This window comes from Spermophilus citellus, assembly GCF_964194105.1.
Source record: "Spermophilus citellus genome assembly, chromosome: 11".
NCBI lineage: Eukaryota > Metazoa > Chordata > Mammalia > Rodentia > Sciuridae > Spermophilus > Spermophilus citellus.
The window spans coordinates 57,802,801-57,824,076 of NC_138192.1; the positions used below are offsets into that span (position 1 = coordinate 57,802,801).

The window sequence follows — 21,276 nt, forward strand, 5'->3', positions numbered from 1 at the left end:
TTTTAAGTTCAGCTATTTAGTAGATCTTGCTACCTAGATTTCAGAAAGCATTTTTCACTCAGAGTGATTAAAAAACTCTAGTGTTTAAGAAATTCATATCCACCAAGACTTGAAAACTTTATTCACTGTGTTTAATCCTTCACCAACCAATTCTTGCATTTCAAATGTCATTGGAACAGTTCTTTGCCCTCTCAATGTTTTTGCTGTATTTATGGTTTGGGTCAGTATATTTGACTCATTGGTCTTCCATCCTCCAAGCTTTTACTCTTGTTTGCCCTGTGTACTGCTATTTAAATACACACACACACACACACACACACACACACACGCACGCACGTACATACTCACACTCAGATCTTTCACAGCTCTCTCATTTTAAGTCTTCATTGACTTTCCTGTTGGCTTTAATATAAAGTTCAACTCCTAGGTATAGCATATCAATCCTTTCCTAAATGACCCTGACCTACATTTCCAACTTCATATTCACTTATTTCCCCTGGGCACCCTATACTTAGTGACATATCTGTTTACCTTTGCATCTCCCAAATAAACTACATACTTTTGAGATGTTGTGACTTTGCTCTTGCTGTTCTCTTTCCCTGGAAAGTAATTTTTGCCTCTCAGCCTCTCTTTCACCACCACTGTAATTCATATGCCTGATAAATATTAGTGGTTTTGGAGGTTAAAGAAAATTATTTTGGTGCTTTCTTAAAGATCTGTCATTAACTATTGGTATTTAATTTTTAAATTTTTTGTTTTTACACTTTTACTACTTAATAACCAGTAATAAAATGCCTCTGTTTTCATTGTGTTTATTAAGTCATTTAATTTTAATATAAGATAGTATCAGATCACAGCCTTAGATTATGTACTTGTTAGTATAGCCTTAAAAAGTTTTAAAATATACACACAAAATAATATTTTAATGTTATCATTTTTTATATGTAAAAATGAATACAAATGTAAGAAAAATACAAAATATATTACTTGTATTTTATACAAATATAGTTTGTATATATGTAAGTGAAAGTGTGTATGTGCACCCACAAAAATAGAAATTGTTTGATACTGAAAACACTGCCCTCTAGTGTTTGTGGAAAATAACGCAATTACTTCAGAAATGTCAGAATAAGTATATATTCTCTTTGTCACCAGTAGAGTGAGTCCTTGTTCAGGGAAATAATCTCTCTCGTAAAAGCTGAAATCTTGAGTTTATTTTCTTAGAAATCAGACTTTTGCATTTCATTAATATTCAATATCATATTTTTGTAAGAATATAATAGGCTATGTATTATCTTATTGTCTAAAATAAATAATGCTTTTTTCCTGCTTATATAATTCTGGTTTTTATTGAAAACTCAGAAGAAAAAAATTAATGTAAATATCCAATAATTAAGGACAGTTATTATCATAATTTTATGTTATATCTTTTCATTTTCATGCTTGTTTTAAAAATTGAAATTGGATCATAGTATATATATATATATAATTTAGTAAGACAGTTTAAAAAGTATGTCTTATTGGTTTATTAAAATATTGATTTTTGGTTATCTTTTGTAGACTAAAGTATGTGTACTTTAAAAAAAGAAAGAAAAACTAATTCTGGGAGAAAAAATCAAGTAGACCACATTTACTATGGTTATTAGTTATGTTATTCTGAAACATAAACTCCTCAGGGGAAGCAAAAATAACACATTGATATTTACCAAATATTACTGAAGAACTTAAGTTATTAATTTGGATTGTTAATTTATTAGAAAAGACTGAGATTAGAAATCCTCTTATATTCATTTAATTTTTTCATGTTTTATTCTGTATTTATTAACTGTACCTTAGAAACTTTAAAGAATGAAACCTTAAGGAAATATAAACTAGTTACAGAAAGGAATATTTTCAGACACATACTTAATGAATTTGACAGACATATATTTCAGAAGGATGGTTCCATGCATTTGTACACTTTGCTGAGTTTAAAAGATACTACAGTGTCACATATTTGAACTTTTCTATTAGTCAAACATCAGTTTTTTTGTATAATGGGTATAATATACCTCTAAATTATGTATAGGGCTTTGTTTTAGTTGTTACTGAATATCTGTTTGTAATGTTAAAAGAGAAAACGTAAGTTTACATTCTTTGCAGTATCTAAATATATTACATTAGGTTTTAATTCCTACCCTCTTTTTTTTTTTTTTTCCCTCTACTATCTAGACAATATCTCCAGTTCAGTTCTCCAATTTTCCTTCTTCATTTATTGGAGTTGTCAGTGGTTTTCAAACAGGCATAATCATCATTCCACATTATAATTATCTGCTTTACTTAAGAATGTCTAGATTAGTGTTTCCATGTATATAACCTAGCCATGTAAAAAATACTGCATACAAAGAGAACCCAGAGCTATAAGTAATCTTGGGTATCATTCTTTGAAGGGCCAGTGTCAGGACTAGAAAGTTGTCCCCTGGGGAGGAGTTAGATACAAAATGTGCCCTGAGGCTGCATTTTCCCTAATGAGCACATTTTTTAAAGTAAAATTTTGGAAGTTTTAGTTGGAAAGGTCTTAGAAATGGAAACAAAGGTCTTAGGAGTGGAGTGATCTTAGGAGCTTCCATTAAAGGTGAGGTGGAAACAAGTTCTTCCTAAGCAACTCATAGATGTTATCATTAGTTTATTTCTACCAATTTTTAACATATGAAGAAACTGAGTCCCAGGAGTTGAAGTAGCTTACATAAAGTCAAATCTTAAAAGTCAAGTCTTCTGTGCAATTACTTGCATACAAGCTAGCTGGTACCTGACTAGATATTTATTGTTATGTTTGCAATAACCCATCTTTGCATTATGAAATGAATCAATAGAATTTTTACTGAAAAAATAAGTGGCAATGCGAGCTTTTTCTGTGGTAATTTTGTTCCTGCAATGTGGCTAAATCCAGTAAAAGTCTCTCAAAATTTCACTATTTTTGTCATTTTCCTTGTTTTTTCTTCCAGCAATTACCACTCTACACTTGCCACTTGAGACTGCACAGGTTTCAGTTTACCTGTGCACAGTGCTCCATCTAGTGGTAAAATTATGTATCTACAGGTTTGTAGTATTAAAAATAAACACCCCATTATTGAAAGTCCTATCCATGGTACAACTATTATTTTGTAGTCTAGCACCGTGTTTTTGTAATGTCAAAATATTTCGTTATAGTAATATGAAATAGATTAATGAATTTTTTACCTTAGTACTTTTTGTGTAGAGTCGATACATGGAAACACTAATCTAGACACTCTTAAGTAAAGCAGATAAGTTAATGAGGTTGCACTGCAGTCAGTAGTGATAATTACGAAAGTCTTAATACAAACATGAAAAAAAATGCCCATATTTAAATTAGTCATCAAATTTAGCAGCCTATAATCCTATGACTTTTGGGCTAAGACATTAATTTTGTAGGATTACAAAATTAGAGTAACCTGGATTTTCCAAAATAAGCCATTCTTAGTAAGTATAGTTAGTTTACTTATTTTAAATCCAGAGTTAATTGTATAACCTAAACATTCAGAGTAAAGTGGCAAGCACCCCTAGCATTTAGTAATTTCCTTAGTAATTAGCTGAAATCATTGTGAAGCCAGTTACCATGGCCTGGGAGCTTTTTATGTTACTAAGATAAAACTGTTACTTTAAACTATAGATACCCATACAAACTTCCAAGTAGAAAAATGCTTATATTTAACGTTATAAGGATGGGCTAACTCTATTATGAAAGTTGAGTGCTGGTAGAAATTTCAAATTTCAAGTGCATGCCAAAAGTTACATAAAAGTAAGATTGCTGATGAATTACATATTTTTTTATTTTTATTCATTTTATTTGTTGTTTTAGTTATACATATTTTGACATATCATACATGGATTATAACTTCCCATTCTTGTGGTTATACAATATGTGGAGTTACACTGGTCATGCATTCATATGTGAATATAGGAAAGTTATGTCCAATTCATTCTACTGTCTTTCCCATCCTTACCCCACCACCCTGACTATTGTGAGTCTCAGAGAGAACATTCAGCCTTTGGTTTCTTGGGATTGGCTTATTTCACTGATAGCCTCCAGTTCCATTCATTTACTGCAAGTGCCATAATTTCATTCTGCTGTGCATATATATGTACCATGTATTCTTTATCCATTCGTTATTGAAGGGCACCTAGGTTGGTTCCATAGCTTACCTATTGTGAATTGAGCTGCTATGAACATTGATGCCACCACCTCACTATAGTATGCTGATTTTAAGCCCTTTGGGTACATGCCAAGGATAACTGGGTCAAATGGTGGTTCCATTCTAAGTTTTCTGAGGAACCTTCATACTGCTTTTCAAAGTGGTTACACCCTACCAGCAATGTATGAATGTACCTTTTTCCCCACAATTTATTGTTACTTGTATTCTTGATAATTGCCATTCTGAGTGGAGTGAGATGAAATCTCAGTATAGTTTTAATTTGCATTTCTTTAATTGCTAGTGATATTGTGAATCGAAAATTTGAATCCAGGACTTAGCTAATTGAATCACTTATTGAGTCTTTCTGAAGCATGGATGAATTGTTTTAGAAAGATAGACTTTTACTTCAAATGCGTCTTGAGTAATCATATATATGCATTTTTTTAGAATGAGGAAGACATAGTTGTGTGTTCATTTCATTAAAAACCAGCTTTAAATTCACTATTTTATATTTTAAAGACATTTAAAATTTGGTATCCAATTTTTAGATGTGTTATTGGTTCTATTTATGGCTTATTTTATATGGGGTTCACAAAGTCAAGGAAACTATAGTTACGCAGTGTTAATGATTTCTAGGAATGTGCTAAGGTAAAGAATGGCATCGTCTTTTCACAAAAACCTGCTTAAAATACAATCTACATAGAATCAGTTTGGCAATCATCTTGTTCTCCCAACCAAAACTGATATTTTAATACACTTAATTTCAGAAAACACATGCTTTTAATTTAATTTTTATATAATTTACTTAGTTTTATCAGCCTTGTTTTTAAAAATATATATGTATTTCCTTACAATGCTATCTGGAATCTACAAAATAAATTAGAAATGAGAAAGAAAAGAGAACATGTTGATTTGTTTGAATTCCTTTTTCGTAAATTATTTCATACCCTAACACATGTGATTTACCCGTTTACATGTGTTACTTCCTATGAAGCATTCTGTATGTGATTAGATGCTGAGATATTTGAATTTCCTTGGCTTTTGTGTGTGAATGTGTTTTTGTTTTAACTGCGGTTGTAGGGGGCAGCAAAGAACAGAAAATTCCATGTGAATTTCCTGGAAAAATTAGCACTTAGGATTGGCATTATTATAATAATCTTTTTTTTATACAACTTCACTTTTTTAAAAAAAATGTATCATTAGGGTTTTTATCTAACTTCTTGCTCTACACATTGAAGATTAAGAAGATAGAGAACAGATAAAATAGTAAAAGCATAATAGAAAAGTGTTGTGGATTCTTATCTTGGACAGTAATACAAGCCTGGGAGGTCAAGAAAAGTGGGTGTTTTAGTATTTAAATTAGAAGTTTCTTTTTCAAGCACACTAAATTTAACTTTGAGCACAGTAAATTGACTCTTCTGCTCTTTCATACACATTTTGGAGAGCTGCCTCCTTGTTGAATAAGATTCTTTATTGCCATGAACTAATGAAACAGATGTCAGATGGCTAATTGCAGTAGGAGAGAAAAGCTACTGACAAGAGATAGATCATGAACTTGGCTGTAATATTTGAGTATCATGAAGTTTCATTATCTAGGTAGTGTTTGGAGCTACCACTGCAGTGCTATTACTATTAATGAATATATTGATGGTATTGTGCTGCAGCTTCTGGAAATGAAGGGTTAAAATACATTCATGTCTTAAAATGTTTCATAACTGTTCTGAGTGGAGACATACATAGATGTAACAAAACCTTTCAGGAAATTGTATTAACTATCCTTGGTTTTTCTTATTTTTGTAACTTGATATAAATATATATCTTTATAGCTATTGAGGGTTTGCTTTGTACCTGTTTAACATTGTGCTCGGTATGTTGTTTATGATGTGTTATTCATAAGGTGTTGAAAAAATATAGGTGTCCACAAGCACAAAATAGTCCTGATGAGAAATACCTGAGAGCACTTAGTGATTTTTTTTTTAAACTTGGAACCCTTTCTGTGTATTCAGCAATCTTTGTAGATTATGAGAGGTAGCCTGTTATATTGGAAAGGACTTTGAAGTCCAAAAAGGTAACTTCCAAATCTTGCCTACCCCATAAACTAGTAGAAAGAATTTTGAGCAAGTGAGTCACTGACAGTAGTATAGGTTTACTAGATAAAGGCAACAGATGTCAGATGCTAAAGCTGGCATGGTAATGGTGCCAGGCCCTTTTTTCTTTTTTTCAGATTTTTCAAGCTGGAAGTCTGACTATAGCCTAACATGGATTGTCTTTTGTCCTTTTTAGTGTAATTGTTATTATCTTCTTCTACTCCTTTTTTATTCTTTGATACTTAGGTATGCTTTCTTTTCTTAAGTAATGCTGATAATAGATAGTAGTGATTTTTAAACCTTATTCTTGGCAAAATAAAATTTTGGCAGCACTGTTTCAATTACCTCCTTTAAGGAAAAAAAATTTTGACAGACTCATAAAATATTAAGGCCTGGAAATCCCATTTTTCTTATAATTTTTTGTACTGTTTGCCCTGAATTCCTGACTAAGAATTTTATGTAATCTGGGTCATGGTGTCCAGCATTAGTTAGCTGTCCTCAGATTTTCTACTGTAACACATCCACAAGTGAATAAAGTTAACATATCTGACATTCTCTGCAACTGAATGGACTGCTACATGGGTAAAATAAACCATAACGTGCAGTTTCATCCAACCAGATATACCTTCATTCACTTCTCTCTTAGGGATTTCAGGGAATTTTAGGACAATAAGATATTTGAAATATGTACATACATATTTCATTTGAAGAATTTTGCTTATCTGTAGGATTCTATTGTCCCCATGGGCCATTATGATAGTTACATTGTGCTGGCAAAGCATAGGATTGGGCCTCAAATTTCATGTTGGTAGAATAAAGACTTCAGTGTATATATGGAAAAATGATTATTACAGAATTAAGACTATTAGTGAATATAGAGTGTATGCAGACCTTCTGGTATAGAAGAGGATGTATGATTAGAGAAGATAGCAATATCATCTGATGCCTATTGCTTTAACTAGATGGCATTGTAACTAGGAAATGAAATACAATGATAACAAAAATAAAGTATTTTTTAAAAAGGAGGAAATCTTTCAACTTGAAAATTTGAGTCCTATAATAACACAGCTTACAGGTGTGCAGATTGATGAATCAACTTGTTCTATAAAATGGGGGGTTCTTCAACCTAGATGCCCCTCAATAGATGAATGGATAAAAAAATGTGGCATCTATACACAATGGAGTATTATGCAGCACTAAGAAATGACAAAATCATAGAATTTGCAGGGAAATGGATGGCATTAGAGCAGATTATGCTAAGCGAAGCTAGCCAAGCCCTAAAAAACAAATGCCAAATGTCTGCTTTGATATAAAGAGAGCAACCAAGAACAGAACAGGAAGGAAGAGCATGAGGAAAAGACTACAGTAAACAAAGACGAATGGGGGGAGAGAAACGGAGAGAGAAGGGAAATCATATGGAAATAGTAGGAGACCTTCAATGATACATAAAATTATAAGAGGTCATGAGGGGCAAGGGGGAGGGAAAAAAAGGGAGAGAATTGAACAACAGCAGGGGAGGTAGAGAGGGAAGATGGAAGGGGAGGGGAGGGGAGGGGGGATAGTAGGGGATAGGAAAGGTAGCAGAATACAACAGTCACTAATATGCCATTATGTAAAAATGTGAATATGTAACAGATGTGATTCTGCAATCTGTATTTGGGGTGAAAATGAGAGTTCAAAACACAATTTGAGTCAAATGTATGAAAGATGATATATCATGAGCTATGTAATGCTTTAAATAATCAATAAAAAAAATTAAAAAGAAAAAAAAATGGGGGGGTTCTTGAACCCATATTTATTTGTAATGTAAATTAGTACATATAGGGCCAATTGGTGAAAATATTTACCATCATCTCCTATGTATGAATGATGCATTATAGTTTATATGTAAATGTATTTATAGTTTTTCTTCACTTATTACATCTTCAAAGTAAATGTTTATCCAGATAATCATTTCTTCAGTTTTATAACACCTGGAAGTTAAGAGCTAGACGTATAGTGCAGTGGTAGAGCCTAGCATGCATGAGACACAATTTAAACAACGACAAAAAACCCTTGAAGTCAGTATATACCCATATTTTTGATACCTTTGTACTTTAATAGCATTTTCTGTTTCTTAGTAATAAAAATTCCATTGACATTGCTTGAACAATGACTGATTTGAAATTTCTTATTTTTTATAATTATAGACTAAATCCATGATCATTATAAGTCAGCACAGAATAATATAACTGAAAATAAAAGGTTGCAAAATTTCATTTTAAATAACCCTCGAATAATTATTTAACAGTCTAGGGCTATACCTGTAGATTTTAAAAAGCTCATGCAAATCAAAATAGTTCTATTTTTACAAAAGTATGATCATAATATAAGACTTTAAACTTTGGGGCTAGCATTTATGGAAATTTAAAAAAATTTTATTTTATTTGTATTTATTTTATGCTGAGTTTATTTCCATGTTACAATTTTTTTTTTCCTTTGGGATATCTTTTTATTTTGTGCAACTGGTTTAGGAACAATTTCTTTTTAGTAAGGATCATCTCACTGTAGCAAGGGGAATTCATGTATGAGTTAATCTGACCATGAGCTCTGTAAGTTTGGCAGCACATCTTGGGTACTGTGTTTACCTGGATATGTTCAGTGACCAGAGGACATCGTCAGCATTATTCTGCATTTCTGAGCATGTGTAGCAAAAAATTAGCACTCTTTTTGAGCCATCAACCCTGCATCTAGCCCCACTGTTTGGTTGTAATTTCATGGGTATTCTTAAAGTAAACATGAAGATTTGAACCTTCTTCATTTGTATGATTTTAGGAGATTTTCTAGGTCAAGAGAATAGTGAACTGTTTTCACAGATCACCTCAGACTGCTACAGAACAAACTGTGAATTAGTTTTTTAAAACATTACTTTTATTAAATTATTCCTGTGATATTTTCTTAATTCCAGCTTATTTCATTGTGGTATACATCAAAGAATGACAATTACTTTTGTAACCTTTAACAGAAAGCTTATGAATACATATATGTACATGTGTGTGGTTTGTGTGTATATATATTATTTGAAATAACTTACACCTTGATAAATTGTATTCCACCCAGATAATATCTGGTAAATAATATGATAATTTAGATTTTATGTTTTAGCATTTCATTCTACAAATATTTTGCCATTTTTTCCTAACGTGCTACTTTGAAATACAAATACACATATTCATACACAGTTTATCAATAGCCTGTCCTAGCAATGTAAATAAGATAGATAAGAGAGAAGGATGGGAGAAATTTTTCCTTTTCTTTTTTCTTTTTTGTACTTGAGATTAAACCAGGGACACTTAACCACTAAGCCACATTCCCAGCCCTTTTTAATTTTTTTATTTTAAGACAGGGTCTCACTAGGTTGTTTAGGGCCTCACTGAGTTGCTGAAGCTGGCTTTGAATTTGAAATCCTCCTGTCTCAGCCTCCTGAGTTGCTGAGATTACAGGCATGTGCTGCCACATCTAGCTGAGAGAAATTTTTGTTCTGTTTAGTCTCATAACTGATTTCTTACTTGAGTTACCTGTCTTGTAAATTTTTTAAGATGACAACATCCACTATTTAGGAACATGATGATAAAGTAAAATTAGAAGTTTTTTTTTCAAACACTAAATTTAACATTGAGCACAGTGAACTCTTCCACTCTTTAAGTTCTGTAGGTATTTATTTTTTTAAACTATAGTAACTTTGACGGCTTCATATAGAAAGTAATTGATTTAGATTTCTGAAGAGAGACTATCTATTTAGAAATCTTGCTAATTCATATATTTCCAAATAATGAACATGTCTTTTACTTTGAAGCTTTTAGGTTCACCAGAAGATCTAGCTAAAATTAAAGATTTTGATCCAGTGTGTTTGGGGTGAGACCTGAGATTCTGAATTTTTAGGAAATTCTCAGATGATATTGGTAAATGTTGGTGTGCAGACTACCCTTTGAATAGGGAGATATTAGACAGAAATTGGCAAGCTCTTTCTGTAAAGTGCTAGATGGTAAGTATTTTTTATCTTTGTGGTCTTGGTCACAATTTCTCAGCTGTGCCATTACAGGACTAAAGCTGCCAATAGACATAAGACTGTTCCAATAAAACTTTAGTACAGAATCAGTTGATAGGACACGTGGGTCTTAGTTTGCCAACACCTGCTATAGAAGACTTATGAAAATGAATATCCCTTACAAAAGATTTCTAATTATTTGTCAAGAAATATAGATGTAGCTGGGCGTGGTGGCACACACCTGTAATCTCAAGCCTCTCAGGAGGCTAAGGCAGGAGGATTGCAAGTTCAAATCCAGCCTCAGCAAAAGTGAGGTGTATTTATTTAGAGACACAGTGAGACTGTCTCTCTAAATAAAATACAAAACAGGGCAGGGGATGGGGATATGGCTCAGTGGTTGAGTATCCCTGAGTTCAAGCCCTGGTATTCCTCACCCCCCCAACACACACACACACAAAAATAGATGTATATATTAGCCAAGGAACAATAGGGTCTCATTTTTTTTGGTAGTCCCATCCTAGTTGGTTAATTTTGTAACTGAAGTATAACCACATTTCTAAAAATCAAATTTTAATATCATAAAATAATTATTTCATACCTAGTTGAAAAGCTTGCTGAAATTTGAGTTTTAATGAATAAATGATAATACAGTACTAGTAACTCATCTAAAGGCCTCCTATTAGAAGAAGCAGAAAAACTTACAATGTATATAACAAAGTAAATATGACAAGTTATTTTACTCACTTCACTTTTCCTTTTAGATTGTGGGTCAACAAAAAGTGCCTTTGTTGCCAAATCTGAGAAGTGTTTTCTGGGGTAAGATAGAGTAGGAGTCATAAATTAGTGTCAAAGACAATGATTTTAATTGAAATATAACTATCATAAAACCATTTTGTCACAGTTGTTATAAACTTTACCCATCCTTGTAAAAAGAAAAAATGTTAAGTAGCTCAAGATCTCGAATTCATTCTGAAATAGTCCAAGGCCTACATCATGCCATAGAAAGAAGATTAAACAGTTGAAATCATTCAAAGCTCCACATAACTAGAATTTACAACTTCATTGTCTGAACTAAAATCTCAGCTATCATGTTCCATCTATTGATCTATCCTTCCGTATCCCTTCCCACTTTTGTGTGCGTGTGTATCCATTCAAAATCTCCATGTCAGACTCTTAGTGGACTTTATTTCCGTTTTCACCAAGATGTCACCTATTCCCTTCACCCTTTCATGATTATTAACTTACCTTCTGTCCTGATCTGTCATTTCACTTGCTTCTCTTAGAGAATGAATTATTATACTCCCTATTGAAACATAATTTTATACTTCTATGCTTCAGATCTTACTATTCCCTTCTCTCCTGTTGCCTTATTCATGTCTTCAAAATTTCCCTTTGTATTCAGTGTTCTTGATAGGATAGTTTTTTAACATCTGGTTTCTCCTATACTAAAGAAAAAAAATGGTTCATGCTTTGCCCTCCTTTCCTTCACACCAAAGAAGAAGACTGAAGAAAAAAAATCCCTGTCTCCCCATAGATTGCAGTTGCTACTATAGATATATGCAGTCACCCTGCACTTATTTTTCTCCTTGTGTTCACTACAGACCTCTTAATTATGAAATTGAATCTTTATTTCCCAATCTGTTGTTTGAAATGGTTTAATGTTTCTTCCTTTTTGAAATGCTTTTCTTTCTTTAATGCTATGTCATGCTCCTTCCTGCTTTTCTTTCTCTTAGATTATCTTTGGCCTCCCTGAAAAAACCTGATTTCTCATTACTGTTTCCTTTTGCTCTCTGGTAATTTTTACTGCAGTGTCCTACTGATGTTTCCAGTTCAGTGTATCTAAAATTGATTTCATTGTTTCCCACTTCCCACCAACCTGTTTCTTTTCATTGGTTCCTTATCATGATGGATGAATGATATTTCATCCAGCCAGTAACTCAGTTCTTTGTTCTCCCTCAGCAGCTTCAACCAATTAAGGACCAACAATAATGGCTGACATTTATTGTCCTAGTGAGTACATACTTAATCAGTTCCAGGCAGTGTAATAAGTACTTCTTAATATCATTTTTTGTGTTGTTGTTTAAAAAATACTGATGAGAGGAATTTCATCATTTTAAAGACGGAGAATGAGATTTTCAGGTAGGTTAGAGTAGTCCTGTAAGTACTATAATTATGATTAAACCTGGTAGAGAAAGAATGTCAGCTTTTCCAAGTCCTTTTTTTATATCCATATCAACTTCCCATGCTTTTCATTGTCTTGCTTCTGTATTGTTTAGAACTCTGAACCCCTCGTATTCAGTTTTTAAAAACTTGTCCTCTTCTACAAGCTGCTTTAAGTTCCAGCAATGCTATCTGCGAGATTTTGAACACTTACTACCGTCTCTTATCTTGAAGGGCAATACTGATTCTTACTCATTTCCCTATCTCCTTAATGCTTGATGTATTCATTTGTAAACCATGGTGAATGGAAAAGGAGTTGAAAGTTAGAATTTTAGAGTAAAAACTAAGGGGTTAATGTAACAAATTTTTTTCCCTTTATGAGAGACAGCAAAAGAGAATGCAAAAATATTTGCTTTGAAAGTCTAACCCTTATTTTCTTAAATCTACTGGTAAATTCATTGGAACACATAAAGGTACATCCTGTCTTCAACAATTTTTAATAAGTAATTTTTAGGACAGTATTGTATATTGTATATATTGTATATTATGAAGTTACATGATTTTTTGTTTCTTAAAGAAAAGGAAATATTTTATAACTACAGTTGTCTCAGTATCTGCAGTGGTTTTGTTCTAAGACTGCACACCAAGACATAACAAAATTTATGAATGGTCAAGTCCCTTGTATAAAATGGCATACTGTTTGCATAAAACCTGTGTACATCCTCCTACAAACTTCAAACCATCTCTAGATTAGTTTTAATACCTATTACAATGTAAATACTATATAAATAGCTGTTATGCTGTATTGTTTAAACAATAAAAATAAAGAAAAAAGTACATTCAGTTATAGACAAAATTTTTTAAAAACTTTCTATCCAAGTTTGGTTGAATCTGTGGATCTGGATATGGAAGAACTACTATAATTGAAATATAGTGTTCTTTAGTGTTTTCTTTAAAATTTCAGGTTAAGGATAGGTACTTTTGGTTCTCATTAAAAAACTGACTGGTAGTTACTTCAACCAAAGCTCGAATGACTTAAAATTCTTTAGGATTGGAGATTCCTTGTTTAGGAATAGAATGAGAAATAAAAGGCAACTCAAATGTCTGAAGGAGAAATTAATTAGTATCAACTAGCTCATTTTGTCTCCTGCTAAGCCAGTCAGAGACACAGAAACAAACAGTAAGTTGATACTTAATATGAGCCTCTAATATAACTTCTTATTCTGGCCAGCATAGAGAACTTTATGCTTAAGGCAAGAATCAGTTGGTAGTGGAGTTAATGTTTTAGATTACAAGAAGTCTGTCATAAAAGCATCTCTGATAAGTGACTTCAGCAATGACTCAAAAATAGAAACACTTCTAAAGTTCAGTTTATTTAAAAACTGATACCTATAATGTTGGTATAACTGAATTTTACTAATATGTGCATGTTCAAATGCTCAGAGACCCTTACTAGGCAAGCAAAGCATTTAATAGCAATAAAGAAAATGCTCTAGGGCTGGGATTGTGGCTCTTTTTTAAGGGGGCAAAGCATTTAAGTACCTATTTTATCATATTGTAGGTAATATAAATAGGTAGATTAGCCTTTAGTGTCATATGAGAAGAATCTTAAACTAACTGTAGTTGAGAAAGGAAAGACTGAGTGGAGAGAGTAAATAACAACTCCCATGGAGCAAAACAGGGAACAGTCAAGAAGTGTCTGGGTCTTCTGTAGCCTCAGATAAAGGCAAAGGGGTTGTAATTTGAAGAGTGTATCACCTTCATACTCTGCCACATATCTTGTGATACTGGAGTTATTAGTATGAGGTGCTCTTCAGGTATTAATTTAGATGTGTTTCCCTGTTGGGTCTCTTCTTAGGAAAGGAGGAAATGATGTGGATATGATGACTTTCTCAGTCCAAGCCCCTGATTGTTAGTTTTGACTTTTTTTTTCCCCCCGCTTCTGCAAGTACATCTTCCTGTATTTTCTTCAGTTTGGTGTGCTTTAGTGATAAAAGGATTTTGCTTTACCTTCTGACACCAATTGGACATTGTCTTCTTTTCTTTTTTTAGTATGTCTCATCCTTACTGGGATAAGCAAAAAGTGTGATTAGTGGGAAGAATTCTAAGAAAGAATAGGTAGTAAGTTTTTTTAAAGATAAAAGAAACAAATGGTAGAGTATATGGTGCATAGAACGTTCTCAAGCTAGTTGTCACTCAGAGTGATCATAAATAAGAAATTTGTCTACTGGTGTTGAGGAACTCATTGAAAACTGCATCAGTTAAGTAACTGTATTACTATAAGAACTGAATGTTAAAAGATTTCATCTGAACCAGTCACATGGACATAAGCCCAAAGAGAAAGTTTCTTCATGTAATCCTAAAATGGTAAAAACAAGATAAATACTTGAAATAATATGTATTTTAATTTAAATCTAAGTGAGAACAAGAGAACAGGGAAAACAGTGCTAATTGGTGCATGAACATTTTTATAACAATTTACACCTTAAAATAATGTTATGACTTTATAAAGTGACTATGAAACTCAGTAAAAAAAAAAAAACTATGGAGATCAAATTCAGTATTTTGTTCTAATACATTGAAACAACCTTATTTGTTAATTAGGACAGTTTTTGACTGAGAACTTAAGATTTGTTACCCACTGCTAATCCTGCAAATGTCCAATATTATTTTTTAACTTGTGTATTCATAAACATTCACGAAATATAGTCCTAGGTCTTGAGCATTTTCAATAAAAACTGTCAGTATTTCTCTTATGCCAAATTCCATATTTTCTGATTTGTGTTTTTCTTTTTTCTCTAGGAAACTGACTGGACATTCTTTCCACATGGGCTATAGCATGGCAATTTTGAATGGCATTGTAGCTGCTCTTACTGTGGCATGGTGCCTCATGTGAAACCACACTGGAACGATATTTTGGCAAAATTGTGATTATTTTGTAATAACAGAAAAAAAAAAAAACAACGCCTTCTCACAATACTAAGAAGTCATTATATGGTTCAGATACATATCATAATCATCATCATCATGAAGGATCTTTTAAAACATCATTCTGGAGTCTAGGCATTGAAAATATCTTGAGCATTAAGTTTCGAGTACTTTTTAAAAGTATAAGATTCTTACCTCATTCTTTTACTTTTGTTTGTGTGTTTCTTATAAAATATAGAAAACATTTTAATGGAAATCAAACTTTGACACTTGAATTACAGGATAATGCCTACCTTTCCATGTATATATATATATATATATATATATATATATATATATATATATATTACAATTTTGCTAAGAAATACTGATTAATTGAGATAGAAATATTTCTTTCTTACATATTACATTATGAAAACAAACTGCCTACTTTCCTGACATTTTATAGAAGCTACTTTTAAATAAAAATATTTAGTTTTTGATATTCATATAATAGAAGGTGCATTTATATCTTTTATAAGGCATAGTTCCTTATGTTTTTTTAACATATTTTCCTACTACATTTTGAATCTACATTTTTTTTTTTAATTATTGCATCTAGTCAACTTTAAATGTTATTTCTTGGCTTGTGCAAAACTAATACCTGTCATTTATACTAAATATTTTTGTCTGAAACTAATAAGCACATTGATGTAAGTTTTAAAATTAAGTAAATTTATTTGTAAAAACAAATTACTGAAAAGATAAACTATTTCAGTCATTAAACTATTAAGAATTCGAGACTATTCATTGTTTCTATTTTCCAACATTTTACATATTTATCTTGTTGTAAATATGGTTACTTCATCAGAACTTATTTTGTTTTTAATAAATGAAAACCTGAATTTTTTGTATGTAGAAATACTTGAATTAGTATATTTTTTAATCTCAAAAATTTAGTTACCAAAGTAGAAAGGCTATGTGTGTGTAATAAAACTATATTTTATATAGACATATCTGGATTATGTAATTTTATACTTTTGCTGATTAAATGCTATTCGATGATTGTTTTGTTTTCATAGTAATTAAGTCTTAATTGTTCCCTTTCTTACTAAACATTTAGAAAATCATCTCAATTTTAGAAAGGTGAATGATTTTTCAAAGATGTTTTCCCTGGCCATAAGAAACCACTGTGTAATCAAACTGCTTATTTAGGCTAAGTGGATTCCTCTGCTGAGTGTTATTGCTACGTAAAGAAGGGTTCTAAAAGTGTTAACTCTTTTTTTTTCTTTTTTTTACTATTCAGAAATCTTTAGTTAGACATGACTAGTGCTGCTTCAGAATTTAAATTATCTGAAATGTTTAAAGTAATACAGGTGTTGGGTGTGTCTAAGTAGCAATCCTATTGCTTAAGTATTCCTACCAGTGTGGTTGTTGCAATGAAAAATCTATTTTCAGTCCCTGTCTTCCTTCTTGCCTTCTTTTTCCCCCCTTTCCCTCTAAAGGGCTCTTCCATTGTGAACTAATGTGTATGCAACAAAATTCATTTATCTTTTCTCTACTCCTCCAGCTCCAACCCTCACCCCTCACCCCTCACCCCCATCCCCTGCTACAAATTTGAATAGGTAGCTCCCTCTGATTCTTTGAGTCTAATAATAACTAAGAAAGTAATACAGTAGACCTTAAAGATGTACAAGATAATCTTTATTTAAATTTAGATACTTACAGAAATATCTATAAAATATTTCTTTGAAACCCTATTTATTCTGAACTAGCACTCCCCTTTTTGGGGGGAAGGGATTGCTTTTCTCTCTGAGAAAAGCAATTTGACTAAGTATAGTTATCTAACCCAAGTTGGGCTAATCTTAGTTTCTAATCTTTCCTGACATTGTGGTTGCAGTAGGTACAGAGATGTGACACAAATCAGCCAGTGTCTTTCCAAGAATTTTCAATGTGAAATTAAGGTATCACAGAGCTGGGAAAATACAAGCCCAAGAAATGCTGGCAACCATGGTTTATCAAAGCTCAGAAAAGAATAAGGCTGACCTGGATACTGATAATAGCATTCTTGTGGTTCCTGAAAACCAGTGGCAATGCTACAATTTTTGAAATCTGATTGCATGAAGCAATTGTCATTTGCAAAAAAAAATTCAAAATGAGCTTAACTGGTATTGGAATCCATCTCTTATGAAATTGACTTAGATGATTTCATCTTTTTATGTGCAATATCACATTCAGTTACTTGGAAAGAATACATGGAGTATAGGTGTGCCTGTGGCTATTGATTGCTCTCAGTGATTACTCAAGAGTCTTGGAGTAAACAAACTAGTTCTAGTCTTGGTATTTCATCAGGAATTTATTTGTGATACAAAATTCAATTATATTTTGTTTATTATCAAAATATTACTAGCTATTACAAGATGTGAATCTAGTATAAGATAATGAGTTTCAAATAAGACACTGTTACATAATAACTAGTGTTTCCCAGTTTCCTTATATGTTAAATGGGAAGAATAATACGTAATAAAATATTTAAATTAAAACTGTAAACTACAGCGAACATGTTACATGTCAGGATTTATAGAACCCTGATGAAACACAGTTCTATAAATATGATTTCAGATATTTATTGAAACACAAGATTGAAAACTAATAAGCTAAAAATGCAAGGTAAACATTAGAAAAAGCAACACCCCACCCCACCCCACCCCCCCGCCACCACCACCACATTACACACACAAACAAGGAAGACTGGGAATAGAAAAGGTAAGACAATCAATGAAGAACAGTATCCAAAAGAATATGAATATATATATATATATATATATATATATATATATATATATATATGGGTAGTATCCATCTCAAAAGTGGGTTCATTGATAAGACTTCTGGTAAATCAGATTTTTTAAAAAAATAGATATTTTTTTAGTTGTAAGATGGACACAATACCTCTATTGATTTATTTATGTGGTGCTTCACACATGGTAGGCAAGAGCTCTATCGCTGAGCACAACCCTACCCCCACTCCCACACCCCCACCCTAGTAAATCAGATTTAAAAGATTTTTTTATCTTCCCATTTCTGTTAATTTTTTGATTATATTATTTAGGGTCCTATATTTTAGGCAACAAACTATTTAAGGAAAAGATAAATTTGTTTGAAAGATATATTGATCTCAAAGCCTTCAAATGTATTGCTAGTTGCTCTCAGATTTGGTGGGCAGGAACCAAGAAAGTGTCAGAGTCAAGGAGGAGAAAGTAAAGATGTATCCATGATGGATGTCAGGAGTGTCTCAGGACAGAAGCTATGTGTATACCTGTAAGTCCTGAGTAAAGGGGTATTGAACAGTTATGCACCCCACAATAGATTGGGCTTTACCTCTGCTCAGATAAGGAAGATGTGACTCCAGGAGTGGACGTCACCTGATGGGGTTGAATCACACCCACCTGTTCCTTTGTAATCCTACCCCTTTGCCCTTTTTGGGATAGAATGTTCCATGGAACCTCCCTTTGTGAGTCTTCTATATAAGAATAAAGAATTCCAGTGGCTCTCTCTTTTTCCATGGACCCCTAAGGTCACAGAGCCATCCCCGGATTTTGAAAAGGTACTTGGTATTTCTGTGTGTTTGCATGCTTTCTTTGCTCTTTCTTAAGTGATTGGAATAGATTTTGTGAACCCAGCATAGGTTGCTTGCTTGAATAGATGGAGATAGATGGGTTCGCTTCCTTGGTGTGTACAAAGTAAGCAACAACCAGGAGGTAAAAGTGAAGAAAGGTGTTATTGTTTGTAGCAAGTAAGGGGAACATGGGACAACTCTCAAAGCAGCGTGTCCTGGAACAAAGGAAGCAAGGGACTTTTACTGGGGAAACTTGTCATTGCATGCAGAGGCAGACACATTCTTGGGCATGTTCAGTCTGAGATCATGCTTTATACAGTGTTCCATGCACTTTTTCTTGTCTGAAGAAAGGGTCTTGTCTGAAACCAATAACTTAAAAGGATGTTAGCAGTCAGCAGTAGCTTTCTTTATAAGCAGATGCTTAACGCTGTAAGTTCCTGCCTGGCAACTTACAAAGGACTGATAGTGGGAATAGCCTGGTCAGAATGATGAGTCTTTTCTGCCCTTCTTGTGCTTTGCAAGATAGGTTCAAGGTTCATAGTCATCGGAGAGAGTTACCAGTTTACCAAGATTAGGTCTCATGTCTCTCAATTATCTTTTGTAATTGAAGGTAGCATCCAAAATTCTTTTGGAATGGGTGACTCGTTATTAAGCAACTGAAAAAACAACAACAGAATTTTGCTATGCTTTACTCTTGGCTGGTCAGTGTCCATACATAACTTTCCTTTCATACTCAAAGTTAGAAAAGTGCTCATGTGTAAATGCAGCCATTGCATGCCTACATCTAATACCTAGACCAAGATCTTCAAATTATGTCCATTCTTCTACTTTTGCTATGTTCTTTGATAGTTTGCAAATTATGTTATCATTTTAATACTAAAGGACAGAAAAGAGATGAGAAATTTACATGTTACATATGACAGAGCAAGAAAATAAAAATGCTGTCCTATTTAAACACTGGAAGGTCATGAGACCTTCCCTTTTATTTATTTTATTAACTAGTTTTCTTCCTTAACCTAGTGACCTGACACATCTAAGCTCTTGTTGGTTCATTTTTGCCACTGTATATGGTAGTATAAGGACATTCCTCAGTGTCCTCAGTTTTTCCTCTATATTCCTCCTTGTTCTCATTGAGTAGCAGTTACTGTATTATAAGGTTAAGACACCAAATTTACGTGAAGGTCTTTTTTTTTTTTTTGCTTGATTATCCATTGGATAAAGAATATAAAATTACCATGTGGCAGTTTGAATTCTTTTGAACTCCTTTCTCCAATACTAAAATCTTTAAAGCTTCACAGTCCAGAGTCAGAGAAAAAGCAAAAGGTTTTTGAGTGGATCATATGTAACAGAGACATTAGCCAAATGCCAACCTCTTGGTTCTTGGATCTATGGTTTATAACCCATGGGACAAAGAGCATGAAGTAGAAGTTGCTGGATAAAAACTTATGCTGCAGCAAGAATAGACTCCTAACTTTAAATCTTTCAACTAGTTTTAGAACTAAGTTTTTAGTACATTATTCTTGTGTTTAAAAACAGCAGCTGAAAATAAGAGATGTCAAAAAAAAAATCTTACCTCTTGTAAAGTTCATTGACCAAGCAATGTTGTGGAAATCCATGATTATGTATAAATTATTAAGTAAATCCATAAATAGTGGTGCTGCCAGAGATGGAAGTAAATCTAAGACTAGTAAGGACAAAGGTCGTGTAGTGCTACTCCTTCAAATGCTATTAATTGAGTATCCAGCAGCTGACTGATTGCCCAAAGATCATGTTATCAAGCCTTACTATTTTATTATGATGTCTTTTTTAGACTCTTTATTATGTACATATACCTAGACTGAACTTTACACTTACCAGGTACTTTGTAATTATTTATAACACTTATTGAACATCTAATCTATACCTAGAATTGCAAATTCTTTTAGGGAAAATTGTTTTGGAAAAATGGCTTTATGTCTTGTGAATCTAATTAATATGTAAGTATATAACAATAAAGCTTACTGTAAACACCTAAGTAGATATTTTCCACACTAGTACAAATATCTGTTTATACAATACTGAAAATTTTTTAAAACTCTAAAAAGCTAAATGGAATATTTAAGCTGGGCATGGTAGTATATGCCTATGGCTCTGGAGGATCACAAGTTCAAGTCCAGCCTGGACAACTTATACCCTGTCTCGAAAAAAATTTTTTTAAAGAATATGTAATGAATGTGATGTTTAAAACATATTTTTATGTCCTTTTAATCTAATGCTACTGGACTGAGCAGATAACTGGTGTGA

The 21,276-nt window shown here is 32.6% G+C and overlaps 1 protein-coding gene across 1 annotated transcript in view; it reads left to right on the forward strand.

The window, feature by feature from the left end:
- Positions 1–15,715, forward strand: part of ARL6IP6 (ARF like GTPase 6 interacting protein 6) — a gene marked incomplete at its 5' end in the record, with an annotated part of 36,928 nt that extends 21,213 nt beyond the window's left edge. The window contains one exon of the mRNA XM_081261241.1: positions 15,270–15,715. Coding sequence (XP_081117367.1) covers positions 15,270–15,363 — 94 coding nt within the window. The 3' untranslated portion in view covers positions 15,364–15,715. The remainder of the gene's footprint in view (positions 1–15,269) is intronic.
- Positions 15,716–21,276: the final 5,561 nt, after the last annotated feature.